The sequence below is a fragment of the Tetranychus urticae genome, chromosome 1 (assembly GCF_039701765.1).
Source record: "Tetranychus urticae isolate SD_2017Ah chromosome 1, NJAU_TeUrti_SD_1.0, whole genome shotgun sequence".
NCBI classification, from domain to species: Eukaryota; Metazoa; Arthropoda; class Arachnida; order Trombidiformes; family Tetranychidae; genus Tetranychus; species Tetranychus urticae.
In genome coordinates, this window is record NC_142958.1 from 15,005,774 (window position 1) to 15,020,537 (window position 14,764).

The 14,764-nt window shown below is 32.2% G+C and overlaps 4 protein-coding genes and 1 long non-coding RNA gene across 5 annotated transcripts; 3 read left to right on the plus strand and 2 right to left on the minus strand.

Moving 5' to 3' along the window:
- Positions 1-735: 735 nt before the first annotated feature.
- On the minus strand, positions 736-2,700 carry LOC107367729 (uncharacterized). Its single transcript, XM_015935483.3, has 2 exons — positions 2,500-2,700; positions 736-2,306 (listed from the first exon to the last, which is right to left on the minus strand). Exons 1-2 carry the CDS (start codon positions 2,606-2,608, stop codon positions 1,099-1,101), a joined length of 1,317 nt encoding a protein of 438 aa, XP_015790969.1. The 5' UTR covers positions 2,609-2,700; the 3' UTR covers positions 736-1,098.
- A 190-nt stretch (positions 2,701-2,890) lies between these two features.
- Positions 2,891-4,396, plus strand: LOC107367731 (uncharacterized protein C6orf136 homolog). Its single transcript, XM_015935485.3, has 4 exons — positions 2,891-3,001; positions 3,203-3,519; positions 3,613-3,682; positions 3,922-4,396. Exons 1-4 carry the CDS (start codon positions 2,939-2,941, stop codon positions 4,042-4,044), a joined length of 573 nt encoding a protein of 190 aa, XP_015790971.1. The 5' UTR covers positions 2,891-2,938; the 3' UTR covers positions 4,045-4,396.
- A 6-nt stretch (positions 4,397-4,402) lies between these two features.
- Positions 4,403-6,632, minus strand: LOC107367730 (lysosomal phospholipase A and acyltransferase). Its single transcript, XM_015935484.3, has 4 exons — positions 6,490-6,632; positions 5,939-6,220; positions 5,550-5,648; positions 4,403-5,478 (listed from the first exon to the last, which is right to left on the minus strand). Exons 1-4 carry the CDS (start codon positions 6,605-6,607, stop codon positions 4,736-4,738), a joined length of 1,242 nt encoding a protein of 413 aa, XP_015790970.2. The 5' UTR covers positions 6,608-6,632; the 3' UTR covers positions 4,403-4,735.
- Positions 6,633-8,568, plus strand: LOC112539457 (uncharacterized). The gene is made up of 2 exons (XR_003083325.2): positions 6,633-6,772; positions 6,910-8,568. It is a non-coding gene; the product is annotated as an uncharacterized LOC112539457 (long non-coding RNA).
- Positions 8,569-12,026: 3,458 nt separating this feature from the next.
- Positions 12,027-13,570, plus strand: LOC107367780 (lipase member K). Its single transcript, XM_015935532.3, has 4 exons — positions 12,027-12,501; positions 12,572-12,664; positions 12,743-13,321; positions 13,390-13,570. The coding sequence occupies exons 1-4, from the start codon at positions 12,039-12,041 to the stop codon at positions 13,518-13,520; spliced, it is 1,266 nt and encodes a 421-aa protein (XP_015791018.2). The 5' UTR covers positions 12,027-12,038; the 3' UTR covers positions 13,521-13,570.
- Positions 13,571-14,764: the final 1,194 nt, after the last annotated feature.

Here is a 14,764-nt window from a genome sequence, read left to right on the forward strand (position 1 = left end):
TGTGAAACATCAAGTATATGATCATTGGTCGATTGTGAGTGATCATGATATGATTATGATTGTGTGGTTAAGATTTTTGAAAAAAATGAGAAAAGCTAAACTAATAGACAATTATTATCATTGCTTTATTTTTAGCGTCTTGTTATCAATTAATAAAATACCATGTATTATATTGTTGACAGCATTTGAAGAAGTGATTCTGATTGATTATGTAAGATAATCATTTTAAGTTTAATCATCAATATTTACCTCGTCAGTAATTGTTCATTAATAGGTCAATTTTTGAAACATATTTGTCGTTGTTAGTCAAATGCTTACCTCAAGTGAATAATGAATCAAAAGAAATCAGGAAAAGAAATTATAACAAAAATATAGAAATAGGAACGTGGATAACATTCAAGTTGATTTATTAGTTGTCATTCATTTCGAGTTCATTACAATCTTTATCCATGTTTGTACAATAATCAACATCAAGAATTAGCCAACTTTAAACTATTTATCTTTGACGATTGATTTTCTATTCAATTTTCAAAACTCATATTTTGCTTCCTTATAATTTTTCTTATAAATTAGTCTATGTGTATAATTAGTTCAGAAATATTCAGTTGATTGTTCAAGTTCTTGCCATATTTTTTTCCATAATGTCTATTAAAATGTGAAGATAAAAACCCGGATGCATCTCACTGTTGTTATTCATTGTCATTACGAGCAAAAATCAAAGAGTGATAATCGATATTTTTGCGACACATAAGTCTTGTTTAATTGTTATGAGAATATTTAACATGGAAACCAATATTTAATCAGTTGAAATATTCTACATCTTTTTTTGGGCAGTATGAAACAATTGGATAGTCTTACAATCAATTTCAATTGTTCGTTTTTGAGCAAAAATTTAGTTGGATGAAGAAATTAGTTACAATTTTTCCTGATTATGTTCTTGAGATAGTCGATTCGATAACCGGTAATACGGTTATACTGCAAAAAAATTGTTATGATTGATATAATTGTCCATCAAAATGTGCGATTTAATAGAATTGATCTTCTGTAAACCAGTTGGTCTTAGCGTTAGTTGAGAATTTAATGAGCTCATGATACGAATCAGGATAAAAGGGGTTTTTGTGGTTTCTTGGTGGTTAGTGCTTTTGATGGAAGTTTGCTGAATAAATCGGCGGACACTTTTGATCGACGAGCTCTAATCCTTTCCTCACTGTGGAAGTGGAATGGAACTGGCTTTGTAGTTGGTTTTGGATCGACTCTTTTTACGCCAACATTAAGAGTTGACAAGTATGTTTTTTTGTTAAATGGTGTAGCTTTGAAAGTGTTTTTCTTTATGCTTTGAGCAATATTTTCTTCTTGTTGTACTCTACTAACACAAGTTAGTGTTCGCTTTCGTTTACATGCTGTTAGTTTTGGTGAAACTGGTTTTGTTGGAGTCCAGTGTGGTTTGGTTGGCTTACGATTTGGAGCACTCGTAGTTATGGGAGACTTTTCATCACTACCAATAGAAGCTGAATCTTTGACTTCTTTTTCTTTAGCTTCTTCCCCTTCTTCAGTAGATTCTTTAGCTTCTCTGCTTTCTTCGACCGATACTGCAACTTCTTGACATTCTTCAGTTGATTCACTAGTTTCTTTTTGTTCTTCAACTGCTTCTTTGGCTTCCTCGTATTCTCCAGAGGAATCTTTAGCTTCCTCTTCGTCGGTTGAATACTTAGGTTCTTCTTCATCAGTTGATTCGAATTGATCTTCTCGAACTGATTTTTCAGGAGACGGCTCTGAGATGATAATTTTGGTATTTTCTTTATCCTCCGTCTCGGACGCTTTTTCATCACAATCACCATCACAATTATTGTCTTTACTTTCACCTTGGGCTTCCTCGACCATTTTTCCTTTATTAGCTGAAGGTTCTGCATCTTCATTGTCAATAAATAAAGCTTTTGCTAAATTCTTAACCAAAAGCTCTTCTTCTTCAATTTGTTTGGCATTTTCTTCAATCACTTTTGGCTGGAATGGTGTTCTGCGTGACTTTTTCTTGCTTGTAGTAGTTCCAGGAATCCTATAGGGTGAGGCGCCAGTTTGTGTTAATCTCCTACATTCGGTTTCTCGTAAAAAATATTTTCTAGTGGTGTAAAATACTTCATCTGTTTCAAGCTCCTCTCTGCTTTGTGGAGTTCTGTAATCTGAAGACGCGCTTTCAGGACGAGGTGTTTTAAGAGGGGAGGCCATTGTTTCAGCTTTAGCTAACAGTGACTCAACTTTGAGACAGTCACTTAGATTACGTGAAGAAAAGCTGAATTCATGTTCAGATTCTAAAAAAAAGACAAAGAAAGAAGATGGCAGTTGTTAACATAAATTACAGATTTATACAAAATGGTGCATAAAAGGTGAAATAGACAGTAAATTTTAAATGCAACTAGAGCTAACTCACTAACTAAAATTGCATTCTAGATAACAGGAATGTTAGAAAATTAGAAATTTCAGTTAAACGAAAGGAATACTTACCAAAATATTTATCAGCTTCTTCGGCATTCAAAGCTAATACTTTTGAATCGGTGAAATCAACAAACTTTGGACAAGCAAACTCCCATACGAAATTATTTTCATCGGTCATGCTGAATGATGCAGATGAATAATCACTAAGGAAATTTGAAAAGTGTAAAAAATGATGAAAATTAACAAGAAGAAAGTGATAATCTTAATCCAAATTAAAATTGAGGCTAAGAACGGGTAAAAACGAGATAAACAGTTTGAATTTGTATTTACCATTTTCTGATTGGTCGACCGGTCGCTTTCCTAGCGACATCTCTTGTGAATTTGTATCTCTATGTATGTCATGTTTTTTTCTCGATTTTCATTTATTTGTGTTTATTTTTCAATGTTGTCACTTTTTTGTTAATTTCTAGTTAATTTATTAATTTATTTTTTTCTCAACAATTACATCATGATAACTGGTAAACCAAGTATCTCACAACTAAAGCTAGTCTACACGACATTGAGTGAATATGTGAGTATCAAATGTATTTGAAAATTGTTTCTCCGGTTCTAGATTATCCATTTTTTTCTCATGTGTCTCCTTATTTTATCCTTGTTAAAATTTGCTTTGATGAACTTTTTCTTTCAATTTTTCTCTATTATCTAGCTTTGCATGTTTCGGGAGTCATCTTCTAATCATGTATTTTCTTCATTCACCTTTTCTTCCGATTAGTTGCCTAATTTTTTCAGAGGTCCTCATTGTTTTGAAATTTACGCAGAAGATGTTGTTTTGGAGGACAACATTAGAAACATTAAGACTGTTGGTTTACCTGTTTATAAGCAGAATATTAGTCTCGTTAAATTTTATTCCCATCTTAAATACCGACATGTTGATTTGAATGTTCTTAAGATGACTGAACATATTGAAGAAAGCTGTGTCAAAGTTCGATGGAGAGTTGTTGGCTCACCTAATTGGACTATTTTGCTTAATTATTTGTCCTCGCTACCTTCAGTGAAAGGTAAAAACCTTGCTGATAATGATGTAGAAGTGTAAGTAATCCATTTTTTGCCCATTATATTTTATAAGCTTGTCCAGTTTACTTGAATTCAATTATCTATTTCATTCTTATTTGACTTTAACAGGTGGGTTGATGGTTTCTCAATTTTTTATGTTAATAAAGATGGAAAAATCTGTAGGCATATATGTGATAAGGTAAGAATCGATTTCAAGTATTATTAAGGAAAATTGTCCACTTTGCAAAATATGACCCACTTGAATTCCAGCAATAGTATTAAAATCTCAGCTGAATCAATCAACCTAAAAAAATCACGATGAAAGCAAATCCATTTTTGTATGTTTTAGCAAATAGACAATTTTCTTTTTTGTATGATCCATTCTAATATTTTTCAATATCTAATTTCTCACAATTTGCTCTATTATCTTTATTTCAGTTGATTCCTGATGATAATTATGAAGATAATGGAGGACCGAAACGTTTATTTCCTAACTTGACTGGCAAACTTACAACATTTTCGACTCCTAATAGGCCTAGATCCCTAACTCTTTGTTGTTGACCTTGTTAAATTAGCTTAAATTATTCTTCTGTACATTTAAGATTGAAAACTTTCAAAAGATATTTTGATTGTGACTAATAACTTAACTATTATTAATATTTAACCTATAGTCTAGATCGATTAGTTGAAGTTTGTCAATTGCAATATCTTCATACCCATATAATGAAACCATGATTTATTTTCCAATCTGTTTGGAAGCGAAAATCCGAAAATAAATATTTAACTGATAAAGTTCATCTTCATTCAGTTTGAAATATGTTTAAAACTATTGGCATTTATTTGAAATTCAATAGCTTGAAACAAGCCATTTTCGGAATTATCACCAGTACGCAATAAAAATTCGCAATTTAAAATAATCTTAATTCTTTTGTCAATTTTATTTGTTTTGACGAAATGCAGATTGAGAATGAAAACAATGATATACTTTGTAAATTAATTTGCACCAGACAATACAGTATAACCAGCATATTGATGCATATCTCTTGATTAGTCTGATAGATTTATTTTATGAATCTATCAAAAATTTAAAAATTGTAATCCCAAGCAGACAAACCAAAAGCAAATAACATCTTTTTAAAATATATTTAACAATTAACAATGCTTAATATAAAATCAAGCTGATGAATATGACTAGAAATGAAGTGAGAAATGAGATTCATTTCCACTGGCTCTTAACTGTGGAAAAATTTGATCAGGCCAATTCAAGGTAGCTCTTGACTATTTCATCAAGAACTTCGGAGTCTCTTATCATTTGCATGTGAGTTTTGTTGAATGTGCGAAATTGGAAAGGATAATTCGTATTAGCGTTCCATTTGAGACAAACTCTTAAAGCTTGATAGTTGACAAACGTGTCTCCGTCCAGTTCTTTGACAACCGTTCGTCTAATATTATCGTATAAATTGCTACTCGTGGTACTCATAGATCGCAAAGTGGGCTGTCCACCACCACCCCAACATTTAATCGGAACTCCAGGGTGGTCAAAGGAGCCTTGAATGTGAGCTACATCTTTCCACATTTCATATGCCCTTAGTTGTCCAATATCTCTGAAGAAGTCTTCATAATTACATGGCGTGTAAGTACCATTTGCAGACGTAATGAAAGGTTCACAGCCCCAGGCTTCTGGTTTAGGTATTAGAAATGCTAAAGATGGGAAGGTTCTTTCAGCCCGACGGATGATACTTGATAAATAGCCGGGATAGTCGTCTTCAAAAAGGTAATCATACATGTACTTAAAGTTTCCACCGAATGGAGTTGCCAAAGTCCACATTAATCGAACGTATTTATCTTTCCATTCTTGAGTTTGTTGACGAAGGAAAACGTATATAACACTTCCTCCCATCGAGTGTCCGATCAAAATTACACTTTTATTACCATTACGATAGTATGTTTCTTCTATCAATGTCTTGAATTTGGAAAACCATTCATCCATTTCATCTAATTGAAAACAAAGCAAGAAGCAAAGACGGTAAGAAGTCGACAAAAATCGAGTATATCAAATGGCTTACTCATTGATTTCCTCCAATCGTAGGGTGCTCCACGAATTTGAATCGCTGGTGTCAAGCCAACGTCCCGAAAGCGACTAACCATATTTGCATAGTAAATAGCTAAGAGAATGAAAATATCAAATGATTAGAAAAGATTGAATATTTTAAAATTAAGACGACATTTGGTTGTAAAATTTGCATCCATTTGCATTCAACAATCCATCATTCAAATCTCACATTTGAGTAACTACAGGTTATAAAAATCTATTATTACAAGTTAGTAGAAATAACAACTTCTGTAATACAATTTCAGAAGAGGAAAGTTGGATTAAATTCAACTTATAGAGCAAAAAAATCTATGGAGACAAGAAATTGAAGGACAATGTTCATTTACAATGTATTCAACTTACTTTGTTGAATAATTCCTTCGAACCACGGAGACAGATACTCAACCGACTCTAGACCACCAAATTGCGGAACAATAACAGTAACTCCTTTAGAATTGGTTGTTTTTCGAGTGTTAGGATCGTAATGAAGACGAGCAGCATAATACCAACACTGTCTAACCATAGGCATTAACTCTTTCAAACTGAACCACAAAGTCCAGGTTCCAGTCCTACGTAAACAGTAAACTGGAGCATCAGTAGCTTCTTGCAAAACCGCTTCCAATTTGGTGCCCATATAACCGGGAACTGAAAGTAGTTGAAATTGAATATCATTTCAAATAAAAACTTAACATAAAAAATACGACATTAACAATATCCACAAAAATTATAAACAGAGATAAGTGTGATTTTTAAGAAATCAAGTCATAAGTTCATTTCCGAATTAAAAACAATGGCGTCTTAAGCCAACGGTTATGTAAATGTTTTTATATTTTCATTTTATTGGTGTTTATGTAATTAATAATTCTTATTTCTATTTTTTCAATTTTATTTGTGATAAATTATTTGCCACTTACCCAGGATAATAGGATACATTTTTGCCGGTACAGCTTGACCAGTAACAGTACCCGTGTTTAAAGATATTGTCATAAGTGTGAGGAAAATCATTCCACCAAGATTGGCCAAAGAAACCATTTCGTTGAGTGATTATTGGTAATTTGTTTCAATCCACACGAAAATCGTATAAATGATGATGTTCAGAAGTTAGACAACTGCAAGTTAGCTTTAATTTCGGTTTAATGTCGATACGAACTGTAAATCACAGAGATAAATACACAATACACGGTGAAATTTACTTTAGTAAGGATGATTTTTGTTTTTTAAGACGAAGAGAAAATTTGTTTACGAACAATTTGTCTCTTTTTTCAAGTCATTTTAATATTCACAGCACTTTTATATTAATGTATATTTTTTCATTTTTACCTTTTGCTTTTCAGGAAAACCTTTCTATTGAAGTTTTTTTATGTTTCTTAGCAAACAATGATTGAGCTCGGCACTACGAAACCATCGACAGTCAGGTTAACAATAACCTTGAATTTCAATATTCCCCTGAACACCATTCATCACAATCAAAGTTTCCATTCTTTTGATGTCATCTAATTGTTTAAAATGAAATGAAAATTGTCAAACTCACGATTCCGCAACAAAAACCTGGCCAATTTTTGCTGGAGATGTTTACAATAAGATTTGCCTCAGTCTTTCCCGTGGATTTGCACTACAAAAATCTCTCATAAAATGGATATCAACAGATTGGAGACTTTTTGTCATTACTAATTAGTGTTAAAATTGGTATACGATTAACCAAAAAAACAATATCTGTACTGTCAAAAGCAAAACTACTGTTTGGACTCAAGAGGGAAAAAGGTTGATAATCTGATGCAAAATATCTCAAGAATAATGAAAAAATTCACCAACTCCTACTGAGCTCTTATTTTCCTGATTTCATTTCCATTGTTATGCCTTGGTTTTGTTTTTGGAAAGTCAAGATGATCGTAAAAATTTGCGCTTTACTGGCTCAATTTTCGTATAACTTTCAATTGAAAAGATACGTCCGAATACACTCTTAAAACCAGTCCATTCTCATTGGTTGTGTGGTTAATGATTACACTCTTTTTTTAATCGGATATTCATTGAATTCGCTATACCCGTCAAAGTTATGCTATTGTTCATTTTGAATTATGCTCAAGGATTTGGCAATTTGTTGATTTTCAGCTCATGTTGATACCCTCAACATTTTTTGACTATAACTCCATTTTTGACAATCATCACCATCATATTAACTCATGTTCTTGAACCACTTTCACTGCCAACAAATGATGCAATTTACCGGTTGATTAACTTGGAAATATTGATTGAAGCAAAAAAAAATCACTGGAAGTATCAACATTCAAGCTCCTTATTACCAGATTTTTCGCATCCATTATAAATGAAATTCAGAGTTTCCTGAAATTATTCAAGTCTCTACCAGTCAGTCTCTATGCAAACCAATATTTTTCAAGACAATTTTTAATCAAGCTTAACGGCGAATGATCATTGCTATCAAATGGGAAATCTGAGTGCACAGAAATATAAACCTTGAGCTCTATTTCAATCTCAATACCACTGATTGCCAATAATTAATTACGGATAGCCTTCACTTTCTTAATTGTGACGAGTGCCAATCATCAAGTCAATCAATATGCGCTAAATACATGTTTATGTGTATTACCGACACTCAACTGAAGACTTAAGTCTGTAAACTGTGTATCTTTAGATTTTTTTCAACAATTTTTTTCACACAAAATCTTCTGATTGTCAACTGTTTTCAGATAAACAAAAGGTTGCCTGAAACAATCGACTGAATCAGATTAACAATAAAAAAATAAAAGCTTCATGAAAGTTTATTTGTGCATCAAACACTGCAAAAAATATCTCAATTGTAAATCTTGTCCTGAATTTTATAATTTATGAACAAAGATTGTATTTTCCCCTTTTGTCTTATCAGAGTTAATTGTGTTCATAATGTTTCCTTCAAACTATCTGATTGTATTTTCCTGACAGACTTTCAAATGAATATTAATCTCATTGATTAAAAAAAATATATCAAGAATGGTAAATCTTTTTTCCTCAATCATCATTATTCTCATCTCATCGGATGAACAATTGATTGCCTGGTGTAAAATTTACTCGATTTCATGCCCTAATAATGTATCTATTGTTACAAACCTTAAGTGAACGATAAAACCAAACATCTCACACTAATAAACTTTCACCCCTTAATTGATTATACAATTATGTATCAATTTTTGTAACAATTATCATATATTAATTAAGCTATGTTTGAGTTGGAAACCTTTTCAATCCAACACACAATACAACATGTATAACAATAGTTAGCAAGAATATTTTCGCTTGACACATGACAAATCAATTTGAGAAACGATTAAAGGAATTTATAGTGGAGACCCAAGTTGACTTGAGTCTAAAAATTGCTTTGGTCAAGTATAAGACATCGGACAATGAAATAAGATCTAAATTTAAATGACTAACCTTCACCTCTTGTAAGTGGTAAGATCTGTCGACTTTAGGGGCTCATAGCTCTTAATTAGACGGTTCAAGCCCTTCTCGAGGTATAAGGAGCCTATCAATCTAACAAGTTGTAAGTAACTTCAAAAAGTATGGAATTAAAAAAACAACTTCGGTTGTTCGGGGTTCATCCTTGGATGAAACCCGATTTTTTGCCAATTTCATTCAATGCGTATAATCATTTATTGGATACGATTTGTAAAATTTTAAAACAGTATTTTGTCACCAAAAACCTTAGAAATGCATTGAATGATTAAATTAAAAGCTTGATTCAGTTTATAAATTAAAAGAGTCGGGTGGTAAAATCAAAACTAATACCTAATAAGATCAAAATTATTAATTATTTCATTGTGAGTCCATTGGATTAACATCTTGTATTGAATATGATCAATATAAAATAGCTAACGCTTGCCAATGGCAAGTGGCGAGATAAGTCAACTTTAGAGTCTAAACACCTCTAATGAGACGGTTCAAACCCTTCCTGAGGTACAAAAACAACAACAACAACACCATCAGACAACTTCGGTTGTGGGGTTCATCCGCAAGGGTGAATCCCGTTTTTTTAATTCAATACAATATTAGTAAATTGACTTTACATCAAAAGTATTGGTTTGTAAACTAGTGATCTTGTGATTCGACGAATTTTCATACAACATCTTAACTTCAGCTGAAGATTATGATCGTAATTGGTAGAGATTATATAACTACCGGTACATGAGTTTAGAAGATTGTACAAAAACACTAAAATAAAACTGGGTTGAAAATACAGTGAGATTTAATCGGAAATTACTAAATAATCCAATGAGATTTTAATTTGACCAAATTTCATTGTGCGTCCATCTAATAATCATATGTGTTGAATAATCATTAAAATTGAATAACATTATAAATTGAATGTAAACCTTCAGTATTGGATGCACCGGTTAATAATCAGATTTGTTTTTCTAATTTCTGCTCAAATTGTTTCTTTTAAAGTATGAGTTTAACAAAACAAAAGTAAGAAGCTTTTTCTTTATCCCTGACCAGTGGTAAGAAAAGCAAAGGCCAAGGGTGATGACCCTTAGGTCTCTGAAGATCGAACCCTGTCAGGGGGAAAAAAACAAACATTGAAAAATCCAAAGGAAGAGAATTAACAGATGACTGTATGTGCTTGTTGAATAAACTTGAATAAGTTTAGGGACTCATTCGAAAGGGTGAGTTCCATTTTTGTCCAATTTGCTCAAATGTGTATTGTATAAACCCTTTTATGTACAGTAATCCCTCTCAAAGTGCACGGAACGGTCCATTTATAAATCCTTAAAACTTTTTAAGTTAGCGTTTTCAAGGTGAAATTTAATTTAGCCCAAAAAACGGGCATTAAACATTAAAACAAACTTGATTGCTAAGAAATCTATGAAATCGCGAAAACGAACCTTCAAAAACAAACGAAATAGTGACTAAACAATTTTCCTTGAAAATAGAAGAAGCTTTAACCGAAAGGTCGCATTTTGAGGGGATCCCAGTGATTCAATTTGTAAATTGACTACAATTGTAAGTTATTGATAGTTAACTATAACTAACCATAGTTAACTATGGCTGACATGAAAGTGAACGGTCAAATATTTCAGGTCTATTTTAGATTTGTGTGACGAGCTGAGTCAAAGTCACTTTTTAATGATTCAATTAAAGCTTGATTCAGTTTATAGAGTAAAAGTCAACTGACACCTAATAATGTCAAAATAATTATCTGTTTCCATTTGATCCGATTTCATTGTTAGTCCATTTCATAAACATATTTGGTGAACATGATCAATATAAAATCATCATATTTTGCCAATGGCTGATGGCAAGATAAGTTAACGTTAGAGGCTTTGGTTTCTTATAAGACGGTACAAGCCCTACCCTAGGTTCAAATTCATGAGCGAACTTAAAGTAAACAACTTCGGTTGTGGGGTTCACCCGTAAGCGTTAACCTCGATCTTTTTAATTTGATTCAATGTGTGTAATAAATTATCCAATATTATTTGTAAATTGAACTGTTTTGTAAACCAGTGATTTTGAGACAATTTGATGTAACATATTTTGTGATTCAATGATTTCAAACATTGATATCTTAATGTCAACTGCAAATGATGATGAAAATTGATAGACATTAAATAACAATCGGTTCATGAGTTTTGATGATTGTACAAGAACAGTAAATTCAAACTGAGCTAAACCGCCAGCGAGATTTATTAGACAATTATTAATTAATCTAATGAGATTTAAAAGTGACATTACATAGTATCAATATATTTTGGTTGCTGTCAATACATATGTATCAATAAATTTGTATGGTTAAGTTTTGTGTAATTAAAGAGTTAGACTTATGTTTACTCATCTGTTGACTTGATTATTAATTTTGTTAGATTATTAGGTTATTAAATTCGTGGTTGATTTCAATAGATTCAAGGCAATTATGCATTTCAGAGTTAACAAGTTCGTAAAATGAACTCAAAATACGGGTTTTATTGCACTGATTTAATTGTTACATCTAACTTATTATGCATATCGATTTCAAAGAGATTAAAGATCTTTTCGTAAATATAAAGTCACAGATTTATTGGATAGAAATTCATGATTTTTATAACAATTAAAGGTGTAAATCTGCTGATAAAAATATCAATTTGATCTTCTTGCCCAAGCCAAGAAGATAACAGTTGCAACGTTAAATTTATGTTGATACTTCCATAGATGACATTGGAATTGTATCACCGAGATCATCACAATAAGGGAATGCTCACAGGATAAAACACCCAAATTGTAACAGTGTTAAGACTAACTCATATTTTTGAGATTCAATCAGTATCATGCACAAGATAGTGTTTATTTTGCAATAACCAATGTTGGAAAAAAACGAAAAAATTGATTAATTCCTAATATAAATGCAAACAACAATAAACTATCTTGGGGGTTACTTTGATCAAATATAAATGTAATTCAAACTTGATTGTGATTTTCATTGTAACTCAAGTATTATAAAATGACTAGTTCAACTTTAAAATTGCTGATTGTTTGTTCATTGATTGTCTGTTCATTGGCTATCGCCACTTTAGATGATATTGACCGATCTGATATTCCTCAAATAATTGAATCTCGTGGGTTCATATGTGAATCTCATTATATTGTAACAAGTGATGGTTACATTTTGGGTAATTATCGTATTGTGAATCCATTGGCTTCCAAACATTTCAAGGAACCATTAAAACCTGTAATAATTCAAAGTGGATTCCTTGGTTCAGCCACTGACTTTATCATTAACGCACCAACTGGTCAAATAAATGAACAAATCCTAGCTAATTATACAGATTTAGATTCAGTTGACTTTGAATCAGAAGGACAAAATTTGGGTTTCATTTTAGCCAATTTAGGTTATGATGTTTGGTTGACCAATCCAAGAGGTAACTATTACTCGACTAACCACACCACATTGGACCCAAAAGAAGGTAATGCAAAAACACCAATAATAGTTGTCCATAAACTAACGCTGGTCTCTTGATCTCTCGTGGGTTTTAGATGGCAAACAATTTTGGTCTTTTTCACTCGATGAAATGGCACTGATTGACCTACCAGCCATGATTGATTACGTTCTCAATAATACTGAGCAAAGTAAGTGAAAGCAAATAAGCTAAGATCAGTCAAAGTACCAGAATCAATAGCCATATGAATCCTTCTTTGATCCAACAGGTTCTCTTGCTTACATCGGTTATTCACGAGGAAGTGCGATCATGTTTGCTTTACTTTCCGAGAAGCCAGAATACTCTGATAAAATATCACCTTTCATAGCCATGGCTCCACCAGTTTTCCTGAACAATGAAAAATCCTATTACAGAGCTCTTGCCAGTTCAAAGTTCATCCTCAACTTTATCCGTGACCATCCTGGTTCCTGTTTTGGTCGAGCTATAACAGATATCGCAGGAATATGTAATAATTTCCTTATTAAGCCTTTGTGTCACCAACTCGAGATGAGTCTATTAAGTATTGATAGAGAAACGAGCAACGCGACACGGATCAACATTTACCTTTCTCATCTGCCAGCTGGAGCACCATGTTGGGATCTCATCTATTTTTCTCAGCGAATCACCCAAGAAAATTTCACTCACATTGACTTAGGTCCTGATTTTAATATGAAGAGATACGGATCCAAGACACCACCTATGTATAATTTAAGAAACATTGTTAATCAAGATATTTACATAATACATTCAACTGGTGACAAAAGAGCCAGTCCAGTTGATGTTCAAAAATTGGTAGATGAACTAGAAGGTACTCACATTTAACTCCATGTTGTTTATTGTCTTTTAACCATTTCTTACCTTTGCTTTATTTTACAGTTTTTCCAGCTGATAGGATTACCATTGAAGATGAAAAATTCAGTCATCTTGATTTCTTCCTCGATAAAAATGTAGCCCAAAGAGTCAACAAACCAATCGCTAAAATACTTGATCGTTACAGATCCACATAAATGTAAATTCACACTTTGACATTAAATACTTTGATCACAATCTTTAAAAATGTTTATTTAGATTTTTCACTCAATAACTACATCGAGTTTCTATCGGCGGAATATTTAATTAAATTTCAGCTGACATTGTAAAGACAAAACAACCACAGATGATTACACTATTTGAATTAACTTCAAGACAAGGTTTCGCATTAAAACAGTTGAAAAACATAAAGATGTAGAGTTGACAAGCTAAAAACTAACATAATTCAATAATCATCAAAATTGAATGTAAGCTATCAGTAATAAAAGATTTGGATGCACCGGTTAATAATCAGATTTGTTTTATAATTTCTAGTCAAATTGTTTCATTTAAACGTATGAGTTTAACAAAATAAAAATGATTATCTGTTTAAATTTGATCCGATTTCATTATGACAAATCAATTTGAGAAACGATTAAAGCAATTTATAGTGGAGACCCAAGTTGACTTGAGTCTAAAAATTGCTTTGGTCAAGTATAAGACATCGGACATCGATATAACAGATGATGAAATGACTAACCTTCACCTCTTGTAAGTGGTAAGATCTGTCGACTTTAGGGGCTCATAGCTCTTAATTAGACGGTTCAAGCCCTTCTCGAGGTATGAATAGCCTATCAATCTAACAAGTTGTAAGTAACTTCGAAATGTCTGAAATTAAAAAACAACTTCGGTTGTTCGGGGTTCATCCTTGGATGAAACCCGATTTTTTGCCAATTTCATTCAATGCGTATAATCATTTATTGGATACGATTTGTAAAATTTTAAAACAGTATTTTGTCACCAAAAACCTTAGAAATGCATTGAATGATTAAATTAAAAGCTTGATTCAGTTTATAAATTAAAAGAGTCGATTATAACACCTAATAAGAGCAAAATAATTATTTATTTCATTGTGAGTCCAATGGATTAACATTTTGTATTGAATATGATTAAAATAAAATAGCTAGCCTTTGCCAATGGCAAGTGGCGAGATAAGTCAACTTTAGAGACTAATCCCCTCTAATGAGACGGTTCAAATCCCTTCCTGAGGTACAAAAACAACAACAACAACACCATCAGACAACTTCGGTTGTGGGGTTCATCCGCAAGGGTGAATCCCGTTTTTTTTAATTCAATTCATTGTAATCATTTATTAAATGCAATATTTGTATTTATCATTCCAATCTCTTACATTGTAACTTATTCAGACTGGTTTATAAGCTACTGCTTTTGAGTCACTCCA